Source organism: Staurois parvus, unplaced genomic scaffold (genome assembly GCF_062004578.1).
Source record: "Staurois parvus isolate SC_StPar_1 unplaced genomic scaffold, SC_StPar_1.0 ptg003146l, whole genome shotgun sequence".
Taxonomy (NCBI): domain Eukaryota; kingdom Metazoa; phylum Chordata; class Amphibia; order Anura; family Ranidae; genus Staurois; species Staurois parvus.
The window spans coordinates 45,659-59,907 of NW_028320942.1; the positions used below are offsets into that span (position 1 = coordinate 45,659).

Sequence of the window (14,249 nt, forward strand, 5' to 3'; positions counted from 1 at the left end):
ACTGACACCAATGATGGGGCACTATTCCCCCCACTGACACCAATGATGGGGCACTATTCCTCCCACTGACACCAATGATGGGGCACTATTCCCCCCGCTGACACCAATGATGGGGCACTATTCATCCCGCTGATACCAATGATGGGGCAATATTCCTCCCACTGACACCAATGATGGGACACTATTCTTCCCACTGACACCAATGATGGGGCACTATTCCTCCCACTGACACCAATGATGGGGCACTATTCCTCCCACTGACGCCAATGATGGGGCACTATTCCTCCCACTGACACCAATGATGGGGCACTATTCCTCCCACTGACACCAATGATGGGGCGCTATTCCTCCCACTGCAAAATTACAGTTTTGAAGTAGCAACAAAAATAATTTTATGGTTGGGGGTCACCACAACATGAGGAACTGTATTAAAGGGTCGCGGCATTAGAACCACTGGATTAGATAGAGATGGAAGAGTAATATATTTATAAACAATGTTACTTTGTATCTCTCCATCTCCCGTCTGATCGATGTTTATAAACAATGTTACTTTGTATCTCTCTATCTCTGAACAATGTTTATAAACAATGTTACTTTGTATCTCCATCCCCCGTCTGATCGATGTTTATAAACAATGTTACTTTGTATCTCCCATCTGATCGATGTTTATAAACAATGTTACTTTGTATCTCTCGATCTCTGAACAATGTTTATAAACAATGTTACTTTGTATCTCTCTATCCCTGAACAATGTTTATAAACAATGTTACGTTGTATCTCTCTATCTCTGAACAATTTTTATAAACAATGTTACTTTGTATCTCTCCATCTCCCGTCTGATCGATGTTTATAAACAATGTTACTTTGTATCTCTCCATCTCCCGTCTGATCGATGTTTATAAACAATGTTACTTTGTATCTCTCTATCCCTGAACAATGTTTATAAACAATGTTACGTTGTATCTCTCTATCCCTGAACAATGTTTATAAACACTGTGTCAGACAGCAGCTCCTTACCACCATACTGAATGATGGGAATTGCTGACCATGCGGGGGGAGGGGCAGAAGTGAAGGACGGGACGTACTGGGCATGCTCTGTGTATTGGGCATGTGTCCACAGCTGGCTATAGGAGACCGGCACTTGGGCCCAGTGGCGCCACCTTCTGAATGACGCAGTTTCCGAGTCATCTTCCTCCTCCAGCTTCCTCCCCCCCAGGATAGTAAACCTCCCCCTCTTGTCTTGCAGCCTCCTCCATCGTGCAGCCGGGGGGCTCGGTGGAGACGTTCTCGGAGGGGGAAGAGGCCACGTCACCCCTGGACGTGCAGATTGTCAGCGAATGGTCGGAGGTGGAGTCGCCCCAAAATCACAGCGAGAGGACGGAGCTGCCTGAACCCCCATCAGAGCCCAAAGCCTCCGCCCACATGGACAGCGGCGAACATGTGACCGACCCTCAGCCGCCATTCACCGACCAGCATTACCAGCGTCTCCAGGAGGAGCTGAACCAGAGCCTGAGGCAGATGACGAGGGCCCACAGCTCCGAGCTGCACAAGCTGCGGGAGAACGTGGTGGAGGGCCACAGTCGCATCGTACAGCACCTGGAGGGCGTGGCCTCGGAGGTGCGGGAGTTAAACGCCCACGTGCGGCAGATCCACATGAACCAAGCGCACTTCAACCTCATGTTCCAGAACTATCTCAGTGACACCAAACAGTTCTACGGGGCCATGGTGCAAGCCATGAGGAATCTACAGCAGCCCCAAGCCGTCAGCCCCATGGCTTCTGCCGCGTCCTCCCCTGCGGCGTCACCTAAGCCCCACCCATCGCCAACCCCGCCCAATCCGCTGCTACTGACTTCAACGCCTGACTTTACCACCCTGTCCCCGGCGGGATCGGCCGAACCGGCCTCCGCCTCCTCCACCGCATCAGAGGTACCGGTCTACACCAGCAACCGCAGCACCCGGAGGTCCTCTTCAGCCTTCCAACCCCAAAAAAACCATTAAAGGGGGTCCAAAGCAACAAAAAAAACTGTTTAAAAATGTTTGAATGAAGTTGGGAAAAGTTAACACCTCCCCTCCCCCCAGGTTTGCTTCTGCTATTGGGGAGATTTGCCTTCACTTCCTGTTCTGGGAATTCTCTCCAAAGTGAAGGTCTCCATTGGAAGGTCTCCCCTCTGTTCTGGTGACAATTCCAAATGTCGGCTTTCCCATCACTTCCTGTTTTGGTGACACCAGGAGAAATAGGGTGACTCTCCCCAGTGGGGACACAGGAAGTAGAATAAAAGGTGTGGGGTGATGGATCTCTTAAAGCAGTAGATGTCCTCAGTCTGGTCAGGAATGGTTCACCTCGGGTAGATCTGCCAGGAGTGGTGGGCGCAGGTATGCTTTTTGTTTCGGGGGATCGTGAGGCTATTTGTCCCAACGCGTTTCGGGTGATCGAGTGGCTCCAAAGTGTTTCGGGGAATAAAGTGGTCGTTCATCATAGCTTGGTGCTCTTGAATGAAGCATGAAGTGGGCGGATAACATTGGAGGAATCTGGAGGATTAGTATGGTCACTCCAGATGCTGGTTAACTCCACCCTCCTTCTCCCCCTCCAGTCTTGCACAGGTGTGCCGGCTCCTCCCCTCCAGTCTTGCACAGGTGTGCCGGCTCCTCCCCTTCAGTCTGGCACAGGTGTACCGGCTCCTCCCCTCCAGTCTTGCACAGGTGTGCCGGCTCCTCCCCTCCAGTCTTGCACAGGTGTGCCGGCTCCTCCCCTCCAGTCTTGCACAGGTGTGCCGGCGCCTCCCCTCCAGTCTTGCACAGGTGTGCCGGCGCCTCCCCTCCAGTCTGGCACAGGTGTGCCGGCTCCTCCCCTCCAGTCTGGCACAGGTGTGTTGGCTCCTCCCCTTCAGTCTGGCACAGGTGTACCGACTCCTCCCCTTCAGTCTGGCACAGGTGTACCGACTCCTCCCCTTCAGTCTGGCACAGGTGTACCGACTCCTCCCCTTCAGTCTGGCACAGGTGTACCGACTCCTCCCCTCCAGTCTTGCACAGGTGTACCGGCTCCTCCCCTTCAGTCTTGCACAGGTGTACCGGCTCCTCCCCTTCAGTCTTGCACAGGTGTACCGGCTCCTCCCCTTCAGTCTTCCACAGGTGTACTGGCTCCTCCCCTTCAGTCTTGCACAGGTGTAGCGGCTCCTCCCCTCCAGGCTTGCACATGTGTACCAGCCCCTCCCCTCTAGTCTTCCGGCTCCTCCCCTTCAGTCTTGCACAGGCGTACCGGCTCCTCCCCTTCAGTCTTGCACAGGCGTACCGGCTCCTCCCCTTCAGTCTTGCACAGGCGTACCGGCTCCTCCCCTTCAGTCTTGCACAGGCGTACCGGCTCCTCCCCTTCAGTCTTGCACAGGCGTACCGGCTCCTCCCCTTCAGTCTTGCACAGGCGTACCGGCTCCTCCCCTTCAGTCTTGCACAGGCGTACCGGCTCCTCCCCTTCAGTCCTGCACAGGCGTACCGGCTCCTCCCCTTCAGTCCTGCTCAGGTGTACCGGCTCCTCCCCCCTTTCAGTCTTGCACAGGTGTACCGGCTCCTCCCCTCCAGTCTTCCGGCTCCTCCCCTTCAGTCCTGCGCAGGTGTACCGGCTCCTCCCCTTCAGTCCTGCGCAGGTGTACCGGCTCCTCCCTTTCAGTCTGGCACAGGTGTACCCGCTCCTCCCCTTCAGTCTGGCACAGGTGTACCGACTCCTCCCCTTCAGTCTGGCACAGGTGTACCGACTCCTCCCCTTCAGTCTGGCACAGGTGTACCAGCTCCTCCCCTGGACAGGAATGGCTTCCTCTGATTTGACTGCACACTGTGAGTTTCTGACAATGTGCATTACAAGCTGCAGCCAATCAGATAGAGCTCCGCCCCATTTCCTGGCTGGAGCCTGACTGTCTGATCCTGCCCAGTCTGATCAGCGGCTTCCTCCACCCGCCGCCTTCACGGAGCCCCGCCCAGTCTGATCAGCGGCTTCCTCCAGCCGCCTCCTTCATGGAGGCCCGCCCAGTCTGATCAGCGGCTTCCTCCACCCGCCTCCTTCACGGAGCCCCGCCCAGTCTGATCAGCGGCTTCCTCCACCCGCCTCCTTCACGGAGCCCCGCCCAGTCTGATCAGCGGCTTCCTCCACCCGCCTCCTTCACGGAGCCCCGCCCAGTCTGATCAGCGGCTTCCTCCACCCGCCTCCTTCACGGAGCCACGCTCAGTCTGATCAGCAGCTTCCTCCATCCTCATCCTTCCCGTGACGATCTGGAACTACAGACCCCCTGAGAATGCCGCTCGCCTGGCTGCCTCAGATGCAGAGTAAAGGCGTACAGACCAACTCCAGGGTGGGCCCTAAAAGCCAATGTCCCCCCTCAGCATAAGTATATAACGCCGGTCCTCATGGGGTCCCTTACCCCCCCCCAAACCGCCGTTGGTCCCCCGAAGCCGCTCTTCATCCCCGTTCGATGACGTCATCATGTACAATGCAGAACCAAGGGGCCATCACCCATCTGGCTCTGTACATGATGACGTCACCTCCAGCCCTTGAGGAGGATTGTGGATTTACACAGCTCCACCAGCCTGGTGACCCCCGTTTTCTCTTACCGCTTGGTCAGTGCCCCACCCCCCCAGCCTGTGATTGGACATTGAAGGAGCAGCAGGCTAACGAGCTTTCCTCCCGCCTTTTTCAGCACATGTGACTACAGCCCACCCTGATTGGGTCCTCGTGCGGCCCCCTCCCCCTCCTGTAACGAAGATTACAAGAGGCTGATACATAATTCTGGAACTTACACCGGTGGGATTTCAAAATGACACTTTAAGGGGTCTGTTCCCTAAAAAAAAAAAGTCGTTGGACGATTGTGACGAACCTTCGACCATCCGCGACGAATTCTGGCCGCATTCTGCTTCTTAGAATAATCGTCGGCTCCATCTGGTGGCTATAATGCGGTATTGTTTCCTGAAATCCCTCAGTCAGGTTCATACCACATTATGGCCACTAGATGGCACTGATATTAAAGGGAGAATTCATGGAGGATGGGCGAATGGTCGTCATGTTCGTCCAGCGATTTGCTGGAAGAGGGAGGGGCGGTATGGAGGGGCCAATCGGGACCCAGCTATGTCCACATGTGCTGACTAAAGGAGTGGCCTCATCCATGTGCTGCTCCTTTCCCTGTCCAATGAGCAGGTTGGGGGTGCGTTTTCGCCTGGTGGAAGATCTGGCTGTGCAGCCTGGTAGGGTCGCCTGGATCACTCGACTGACTGAACAGAATGATGGAATCAAATCGCATGGTGCCCATATTATCTGTGTGTTTAGCTTTGGATCTGGAACTCCGCCCCTGACGTAGCGGTGGAACGCCCCCAGCACCAGCAATGCTCGGCACTCTGCATGACACCACACCCTGGTGCTGACGGGTCAAAGAAAAGGTACCAAATGTGGCGGCTGCCTTCGTTTTCTGCTTTGGCTTTTTTTCTTTTCACCTGGTGATCCTGCCAATAAAACGCCTCCTGTCCTAGGGGGCAATGCTCAAAGTACTGTATCCAGGTGAGGACTGACAACTCATGGGGCCCCTGGGCAATAGGGGATCATGGGGCCCCTGTGTCCTTGCCCAAACTCAAAAAAGCCTATGAGAAAGGTACCAGGGGCATCTCATGGGGCCCCCTACTGACCCCGGGCCCTCGGGCAGTGCCCGAGTTTGGTCAGTCCACCCCTGGCTATATCTATGGAAGATCAGTGTGGCCACCCTAGGATGCACCCGTATTTTGGACTACAAACACCTCCCCCTTTCCTTTACATAGGGAGGGGTTTTGTAGTTCACAAAATAGCTGGGAATGCTGATAACTTTCAGAGCACAGGAAGGTACAAGGACACTGGATTTCTGGCAGGATCAACAGATGTGTTCCTCTTCTTGCTGAAAACTAACGCAGCCACCACATCTTAGGACTGTTAAAGGCACACTCCGCCTTTCCAAGTTTCATGCTTCATCGTATTTAGGGTGTCACAAAAAACACGACATTCTACAGACACTCCCCCCAACCATAACAGGTCATGTGCCCTCAAAATGACAGGGAGGGCCATGCTGGTTAGAACAAGGGCCTCTTCCCCACAACCCTGGCTCGGTGGCTGTGTTCCCCACAACCCTGGCCCCTGGCTCGGTGGCTGTGTTCCCCACAACCCTGGCCCCTGGCTCGGTGGCTGTGTTCCCCACAACCCTGGCCCCTGGCTCGGTGGCTGTGTTCCCCACAACCCTGGCCCCTGGCTCGGTGGCTGTGTTCCCCACAACCCTGGCCCCTGGCTCGGTGGCTGTGTTCCCCACAACCCTGGCCCCTGGCTCGTTGGCTGTGTTCCCCACAACCCTGGCCCCTGGCTCGGTGGCTGTGTTCCCCACAACCCTGGCTCGGTGGCTGTGTTCCCCACAACCCTGGCTCGGTGGCTGTGTTCCCCACAACCCTGGCCCCTGGCTCGGTGGCTGTGTTCCCCACAACCCTGGCCCGGTGGCTGTGTTCCCCACAACCCTGGCCCCTGGCTCGTTGGCTGTGTTCCCCACAACCCTGGTTCGGTGGCTGTGTTCCCCACAACCCTGGCTTGGTGGCTGTGTTCCCCACAACCCTGGCCCCTGGCTCGGTGGCTGTGTTCCCCACAAACCTGGCTCGGTGGCTGTGTTCCCCACAACCCTGGCTCGGTGGCTGTGTTCCCCACAACCCTGGCTCGGTGGCTGTGTTCCCCACAACCCTGGTTCGGTGGCTGTGTTCCCCACAACCCTGGCCCCTGGCTCGGTGGCTGTGTTCCCCACAACCCTGGTCCAGTGACTGTGGGGGTGCGGGCTTATCGGAATCTAGAAGCCCTTTTAGGATAAAGTAGTTCCCATATACCCTCCCATGTTTAAATTCTTGGTGTGAACCTCCACTTTGGGCAATGACTGTTGGGTTAATGGGGACTCGAAGCGACCCAAATTATTCCATTTCTGAGGTCACATTCCTTGAGGTTATTGGTCTCAGATCTGGTGGTCACAAGTCTTTAGTTCTAAATATGACTGGGGATGCCAATGTTGGTGAGGACAAGGGCCTCTTCCCCACAACCCTGACCCGAAGCGATCAAAGTGAATCCATTTCTGAGGCCACTGCCCTTGACGTCATTGGTCTTAGGTCTGGTCTTCACATTTGTAGTTCTCAATATGGAGGGGGCGATCAAAGTCAAGTCTATTTCTGAGATCCATTTCCTTGAGGTTATTGGTCTCGGATCTGGTACTCACATTTTTAGTCCTCAATATGACTGGGGATGCCCATGTTGGTGAGGACAAGGGCTTCTTCCCCACAACCCTGGCTCAGTGGCAGTGGGGGTGCGGGCTTATTGGAATTTGGAAGCCTTTTTAAGATAGAGTAGTTCCCATATACCCTCCCACGTTTAATTTCTTGGTGTGAACCTCCACTGTTGGGTTAATGGGGACCCGAAGTGACCCAAATTATTCCATTTCTGAGGTCACATTCCTTGAGGTTATTGGTCTCAGATCTGGTGGTCACAAGTCTTTAGTTCTAAATATGACTGGGGATGCCAATGTTGGTGAGGACAAGGGCTTCTTCCCCACAACCCTGGCCCGGTGGCTGTGGGGGTGCGGGCTTATCGGAATCTGGAAGCCCTTTTAGGATAAAGTGGTTCCCATATACCCTCCCACGTTTATGTTCTTGGTGTGAACCTCCACTGTTGGGTTAATGGGGACCTGAAATGGCCCAAATTATTCCATTTCTGAGGTCACATTCCTTGAGGTTATTGGTCTCAGATCTGGTGGTCACAAGTCTTTAGTTCTAAATATGACTGGGGATGCCAATGTTGGTGAGGACAAGGGCCTCTTCCCCACAACCCTGACCCAAAGCGATCAAAATGAATCTATTTCTGAGGCCACTGTCCTTTATGTAATTGATCTCAGGTCTGGTCTTCACATTTTTAGTTCTCAATATGACTGAGGGGGGCGATCATAGTTAATCTATTTCTGAGATCCATTTCCTTGAGGTCAATGGCCTCAGGTCTGGTCCTCAATATGACTGGGGGGGGGGCATGGAGAAGAGGACAAGGGCCTCTTCCCGACAACACTGGCCCGGTGACTGTGGGGGTGCTGGCTTATCGGAATCTGGAAGCCCTTTTAGGATAAAGTGGTTCCCATATACCCTCCCACGTTTAATTTCTTGGTGTGAACCTCCACTGTTGGGTTAATGGGGACCCGAAGTGACCCAAATTATTCCATTTCTGAGGTCACATTCCTTGAGGTTATTGGTCTCAGGTCTGGTGATCACAGGTCTTTAGTTCTAAATATGACTGGGGATGCCAATGTTGGTGAGGACAAGGGCCTCTTCCCCACAACCCTGACCCGAAGCGATCAAAATGAATCCATTTCTGAGGCCACTGTCCTTTACGTCATTGATCTCAGGTCTGGTCTTCACATTTTTAGTTCTCAATATGACTGAGGGGGGCGATCATAGTTATTCTATTTCTGAGATCCATTTCCTTGAGGTCAATGGCCTCAGGTCTGGTCCTCAATATGACTGGGAGGGGGCATAAAGATGAGGACAAGGGCCGCTTCCCCACAACCCTGGCCTGGTGGCTTATCGGAATCCTGAAGCCCTTTTAGGATAAAGTGGTTCCCATATACCCTCCCACGTTTAAATTCTTGGTGTGAACCTCCACTTTGGGTGATGCCTCTTGGGACAATGTTGACCCAAAGTGATCAAAGTTAATCTGTTTCTGAGAACAATTTCCTTGAGGTCGATGGCCTCAGGTCTGGTCCTCAATATGACTGAGGGGGCATGGAGATGTGGACGAGGGACTCTTCCCCACAACCCTGGCCCAGTGGCTGTGTGGGGTGCGGGCTTATCGGAATCTGGAAGCCCTTTTAGGATAAAATGGTTCCCATAAATCTCACCACATTTAAATTCTTGGTGTGAACCTCCACTTTGGGCAATGACTGTTGGGTCAATGGGGACTCGAAGCGACCCAAATTATTCCATTTCTGAGGTCACATTCCTTGAGGTTATTGGTCTCAGGTCTGGTGGTCACAGGACTTTAGTTCTAAATATGACTAGGGATGCCAATGTTGGTGAGGACAAGGGCCTCTTCCCCACAACCCTGACCCAAAGCGATCAAAGTGAATCCATTTCTGAGGCCACTGTCCTTTATGTCATTGATCTCAGGTCTGGTCTTCACATTTTTAGTTCTCAATATGACTGAGGGGGGCGATCATAGTTAATCTGTTTCTGAGATCCATTTCCTTGAGGTCAATGGCCTCAGGTCTGGTCCTCAATATGACTGGGAGGGGGCATAAAGATGAGGACAAGGGCCGCTTCCCCACAACCCTGGCCTGGTGGCTTATCGGAATCCTGAAGCCCTTTTAGGATAAAGTGGTTCCCATATACCCTCCCACGTTTAAATTCTTGGTGTGAACCTCCCCTTTGGGCAATGACTGTTGGGTCAATGGGTACTCGAAGCGACCCAAATTATTCCATTTCTGAGGTCACATTCCTTGAGGTTATTGGTTTCAGATCTGGTGGTCACGGGACTTTAGGCCCATGTTGGTGAGGACAAGGGCCTCTTCCCCACAACCCTGACCTGAAGTGATCAAAATTAATCCATTTCTGAGGCCACTGCCCTTGACGTCATTGGTATCAGGTCTGGTCTTCACATTTTTAGTTCTCAACATGACTGAGGGGGGCCATGGTGACCAAATTAATCTATTTTTGAGGTCACATTCCTTGAGGTCATTGGTCTCTAGTCCGGGGCTCTCATATCTAAGTCTGGCACAGCTCAGCATATGATACTCCATGTGAAAATTAAATAACTGGCCAATCACCATCGCAAACAGATTCCAAAACATTTCCATGTATGGGTTTCCCCTCGGCGTGTTACACCGTCTACGACTACTACAACATCCAGGACGGGTGGCTCTGCACGGTCATGTGACACAAAAGGGGTGGAGCCCCATCACAAGCCAACAGACCAAACGAGCACAACAGCTTTGTCGAATTTTACCAAAAATGTTCGGGTTCTTCCTGTGTTACAAAGTTACACTTTATTTATTACAGAAGGTTTTTCTGTTGAAGTTTATTTTAGAAGTGAACGTTATATTATCAAGTTGCGTGATTTGTATTGTAAGGAGCTGGGAATTGTCCACCACGTCCTACAAAGAAGTCCAGGAAATAGCGTGACCGGCTCTCCTGGTTCCGGAGAGCGACAAGTAGCGTGGCGATTCCTTCCACAGATCTTGAACGTTCCATGTGTGTGTGCGCCAGTCTTGTAATTGAAGTGAAGAGAATCAAATAAAACTTTTATGTTTGTTTTTTAAAACCCGGGTGTGATTCCTGCCTCTCCGGAACATTAGCCTAGAGCGGTCAGTCTCAAGAGGTGATAGCCCGTCCTCTAGTTCCTTGAATGTCCCGGCACAGACTGCCAACATGGCGGTGAATAAACAGGTCACCTCCAAGTTAGCCAACACTTCTGATCGGCCACATGTGGGACTGGTTTATCGGTCAAAGGTTTTCACTGTAAACTTCCATAATTTGGTATCTTCAAGCTCACTGCCTGGCCGATGCAACAACATCTCCCTCCAGCACCCCACCCACTCTTAAGGCACAAGGGCACCTGTTAGGTCATGTCCACCACTTAGATCAGTGCAAGAATGTAGGTAGGCCTACATTTTGCTGGGGTCAACAATGGCAACCTACATGTGGTTCACCCCTCCTACCCACAGGACCGGTCAGAGATATAACATACGACTATTATAGGGTGTCAGGGCAGGGGCCGAGGAACGGACAGGCAGGCCTAACAATGTAACGCACTGGCTGACGACAACCACCACCCACAGACCGAAGTCCCTCAGGGCGCGGAGTCTAAGTCCCAGGCTGCCCTTCACCAGGGCCCCTGATGGTGGGCATGGACTGGACGCAGCCAGGAACCAGGTCGCGGCCCCCGAGACACCTCAGCTGCGGTAATGGCCGCCGCCAATGGCGTGTAGCTGGTGGAAGAGACAAAAGAGTAGTCAGACAAGCCGGGTCAACAACAGCAGGACAAAACAGTACAGGACAGCAGACGAGAATCACAGGTCACGAGCCGGGTTCAGCAACAGAGGGTCAGATCAAAGGAGAATACAAAGAATAGTCAAGTCACAAGCCGAATCAGATACCAGGAGAGTCACGAGAGTCAGAACAGAGTAATAGCAACACAAAGACACAAGTGCAAAGAGCATGTGCGGGCCACAGGCTTGTATGTCATCAGCCACACCCCTCTGGGGGATGGACCACAGAGACCTGAAGGCATAAAAGGATTCCCACCATGCACAGCAGAATCCAAGATGGACGCCAGCACATGGAGTAACATAACCTCAGGGAAAAGGTAGGACCTTGACAGTGGGACTGCCCAATTCTATTATTGGCCCTCACAGACCATCAGGTCACTTTCCTATGGTTCCTCAGTGGTGTTCAACCAGATCCAGCCTCTCCTGAATGCAGTCTTAGGTCACTAAAAGGTACCAAGACAGTTGGAATTCCCTTCTGAGAGTATTACGGGGAAAGTTCCTGATATGCTAAGATAGGGATGGACAAATTCCAGGTTCCAGGAAGCCAAAGACCCTGATAGGTCACAGCTGGTGCCTAACTTTGAAGGCTAAGATGTCAAATAAGCTGGCTCCTGGAAAGCTGGATTGGTCATACTGGCTGCCGAATTCTTGTTAATTCATCTGCCCCTGTGAATATTAGCATCCCCATAGTTTCCCCCCTATTTGTCTTCACGCTCAGCACCGATGGTGAGGAAGCTATCTGGGGTAGCTCATGGTCCAAGGCAGGAGGCACTTCAATACAGACAACGAATTATGAAACGTTTTGGAATTGAGAGCAGCCTTCCAAGTTCTCAAGGTCTTTGCACCAGACAGTCATCTTCATCCAGTCTTGCTTTTGATGGACATTGGGGCCATGATATCTTCCATACATAAAGACATACAGCATGTCCCTCTTCCCCAAGACCCAACCCATTATGGGGTAGGCAGAACAAAATCTCTCTCCTGCGAGTGATGTATGTACCAGTCTTGAAGAATTGAAAGTGGATTTTCTATCTGGTCACTTAGGGAGAACACATTCACATGGACATGTCCATCGTGGAGTCCTCAACAGATACGTTTGGTACTCCTACCAAAACTAGACTGCTGAAGTTCCTTCTGTGACTACCTGACTACCTGCACTCAGGAGAAGCCTTAATCCTAACATGGGCCTCAAGTGGGTTACCCACGCGTCCCTAATAATGTCTTACCTTCTGGTATGATTATTGTAGGAATATACAAAGCCTTGAAAAGTCTTCCTTCCCATTGAAATGTCCCCCATGTTGTCATGTTACAATGTATTCCCCTCCCCCCTGAAATGTCCCCCATGTTGTCATGTTACAATGTATTCCCCCTCCCCCCTGAAATGTCCCCCATGTTGTCATGTTACAATGTATTCCCCTCCCCCCTGAAATGTCCCCCATGTTGTCATGTTACAATGTATTCCCCCTCCCCCCTGAAATGTCCCCAATGTTGTCATGTTACAATGTATTCCCCTTCCCCCCTGAAATGTCCCCCATGTTGTCATGTTACAATGTCTTCCCCCCCATGTTGTCATGTTACAATGTATCGACCCCCATGTTGTCATGTTACAATGTATCGACCCCCATGTTGTCATGTTACAATGTCTTCCCCCCCATGTTGTCATGTTACAATGTATCGACCCCCATGTTGTCATGTTACAATGAATTCCTCCTCCCCCTGAAATGTCCCCCATGTTGTCATGTTACAATGTATTCCCCTTCCCCCATGAAATGTCCCCCATGTTGTCATGTTACAATGTCTTCCCCCCCATGTTGTCATGTTACAATGTCTTCCCCCCCATGTTGTCATGTTACAATGTATCGACCCCCATGTTGTTATGCTACAATGTATCCCCCCCCCATGTTGTCATGTTACAATGTATCCCCCCCCATGTTGTCATGTTACAATGTATCCCCTCTCCCCCCTGAAATGTCCCCCATGTTGTCATGTTACAATGTATTCCCCTCCCCCCTGAAATGTCCCCCATGTTGTCATGTTACAATGTATTCCCCTCCCCCCTGAAATGTCCCCCATGTTGTCATGTTACAATGTATTCCCCTTCCCCCATGAAATGTCCCCCATGTTGTCATGTTACAATGTCTTCCCCCCCATGTTGTCATGTTACAATGTATCGACCCCCATGTTGTCATGTTACAATGTATCGACCCCCATGTTGTCATGTTACAATGTCTTCCCCCCCATGTTGTCATGTTACAATGTATCGACCCCCATGTTGTCATGTTACAATGAATTCCTCCTCCCCCTGAAATGTCCCCCATGTTGTCATGTTACAATGTATTCCCCTTCCCCCATGAAATGTCCCCCATGTTGTCATGTTACAATGTATTCCCCTTCCCCCATGAAATGTCCCCCATGTTGTCATGTTACAATGTCTTCCCCCCCATGTTGTCATGTTACAATGTCTTCCCCCCCATGTTGTCATGTTACAATGTATCGACCCCCATGTTGTTATGTTACAATGTATCCCCCCCCATGTTGTCATGTTACAATGTATCCCCCCCCATGTTGTCATGTTACAATGTATCCCCCCCCCATGTTGTCATGTTACAATGTATCCCCCCCATGTTGTCATGTTACAATGTATCCCCCCCATGTTGTCATGTTACAATGTATCCCCCCCCATGTTGTCATGTTACAATGTATCCCCCCCCATGTTGTCATGTTACAATGAATTCCTCCTCCCCCTGAAATGTCCCCCATGTTGTCATGTTACAACCAAAACCGTCAATGTATTTTCCTGGGATTGGATGTGATGGAGCGACACAAAGTGCACATAATTGTGAAGTGGAAGGAAAATGAGAAATGGTTTCCAACATTTGTGACCAATAAATCTGTGAAAAGTGTGGCGGCATTTGTATTTGGCCCCCCGAAGTCAATACTTTATAGGACCCCCTTTGGTACCGATACATGGCTGGCATGTGAGAGATGAGGACTAGCGATTCTGCAGTTAAGCCCTCAAATATGAGCACAGTAGCCACAATGGTCTGCTTGAGTCGCCTGCCCACCAACATGCAGTAATAGCCGAAACACCATGGCTGCCCATACACACAGGGGTGTTGGATGTGCAGACAGAATCTCGATATTTCCAGGCTGAAAATCTGCTACCTGCTGGATAACTTTTCAAGGTTGCCTCTGGAGGTG

The 14,249-nt window shown here is 51.7% G+C and overlaps 1 protein-coding gene across 3 annotated transcripts in view; it reads left to right on the forward strand.

The window, feature by feature from the left end:
• LOC149428544 (uncharacterized) overlaps nt 1-10,321 on the forward strand; it is a 39,681-nt gene extending 29,360 nt beyond the window's left edge. For 2 of the 3 annotated variants that reach the window (XM_089667282.1, XM_089667283.1), the window contains exon 7: nt 1,247-10,321. In XM_089667282.1, coding sequence (XP_089523408.1) covers nt 1,247-1,998 — 752 coding nt within the window. In that variant the 3' untranslated portion in view covers nt 1,999-10,321. The remainder of the gene's footprint in view (nt 1-1,246) is intronic. The other variant, XR_016310716.1, reaches the window with a different exon arrangement.
• The last annotated feature ends 3,928 nt before the right edge of the window (nt 10,322-14,249 follow it).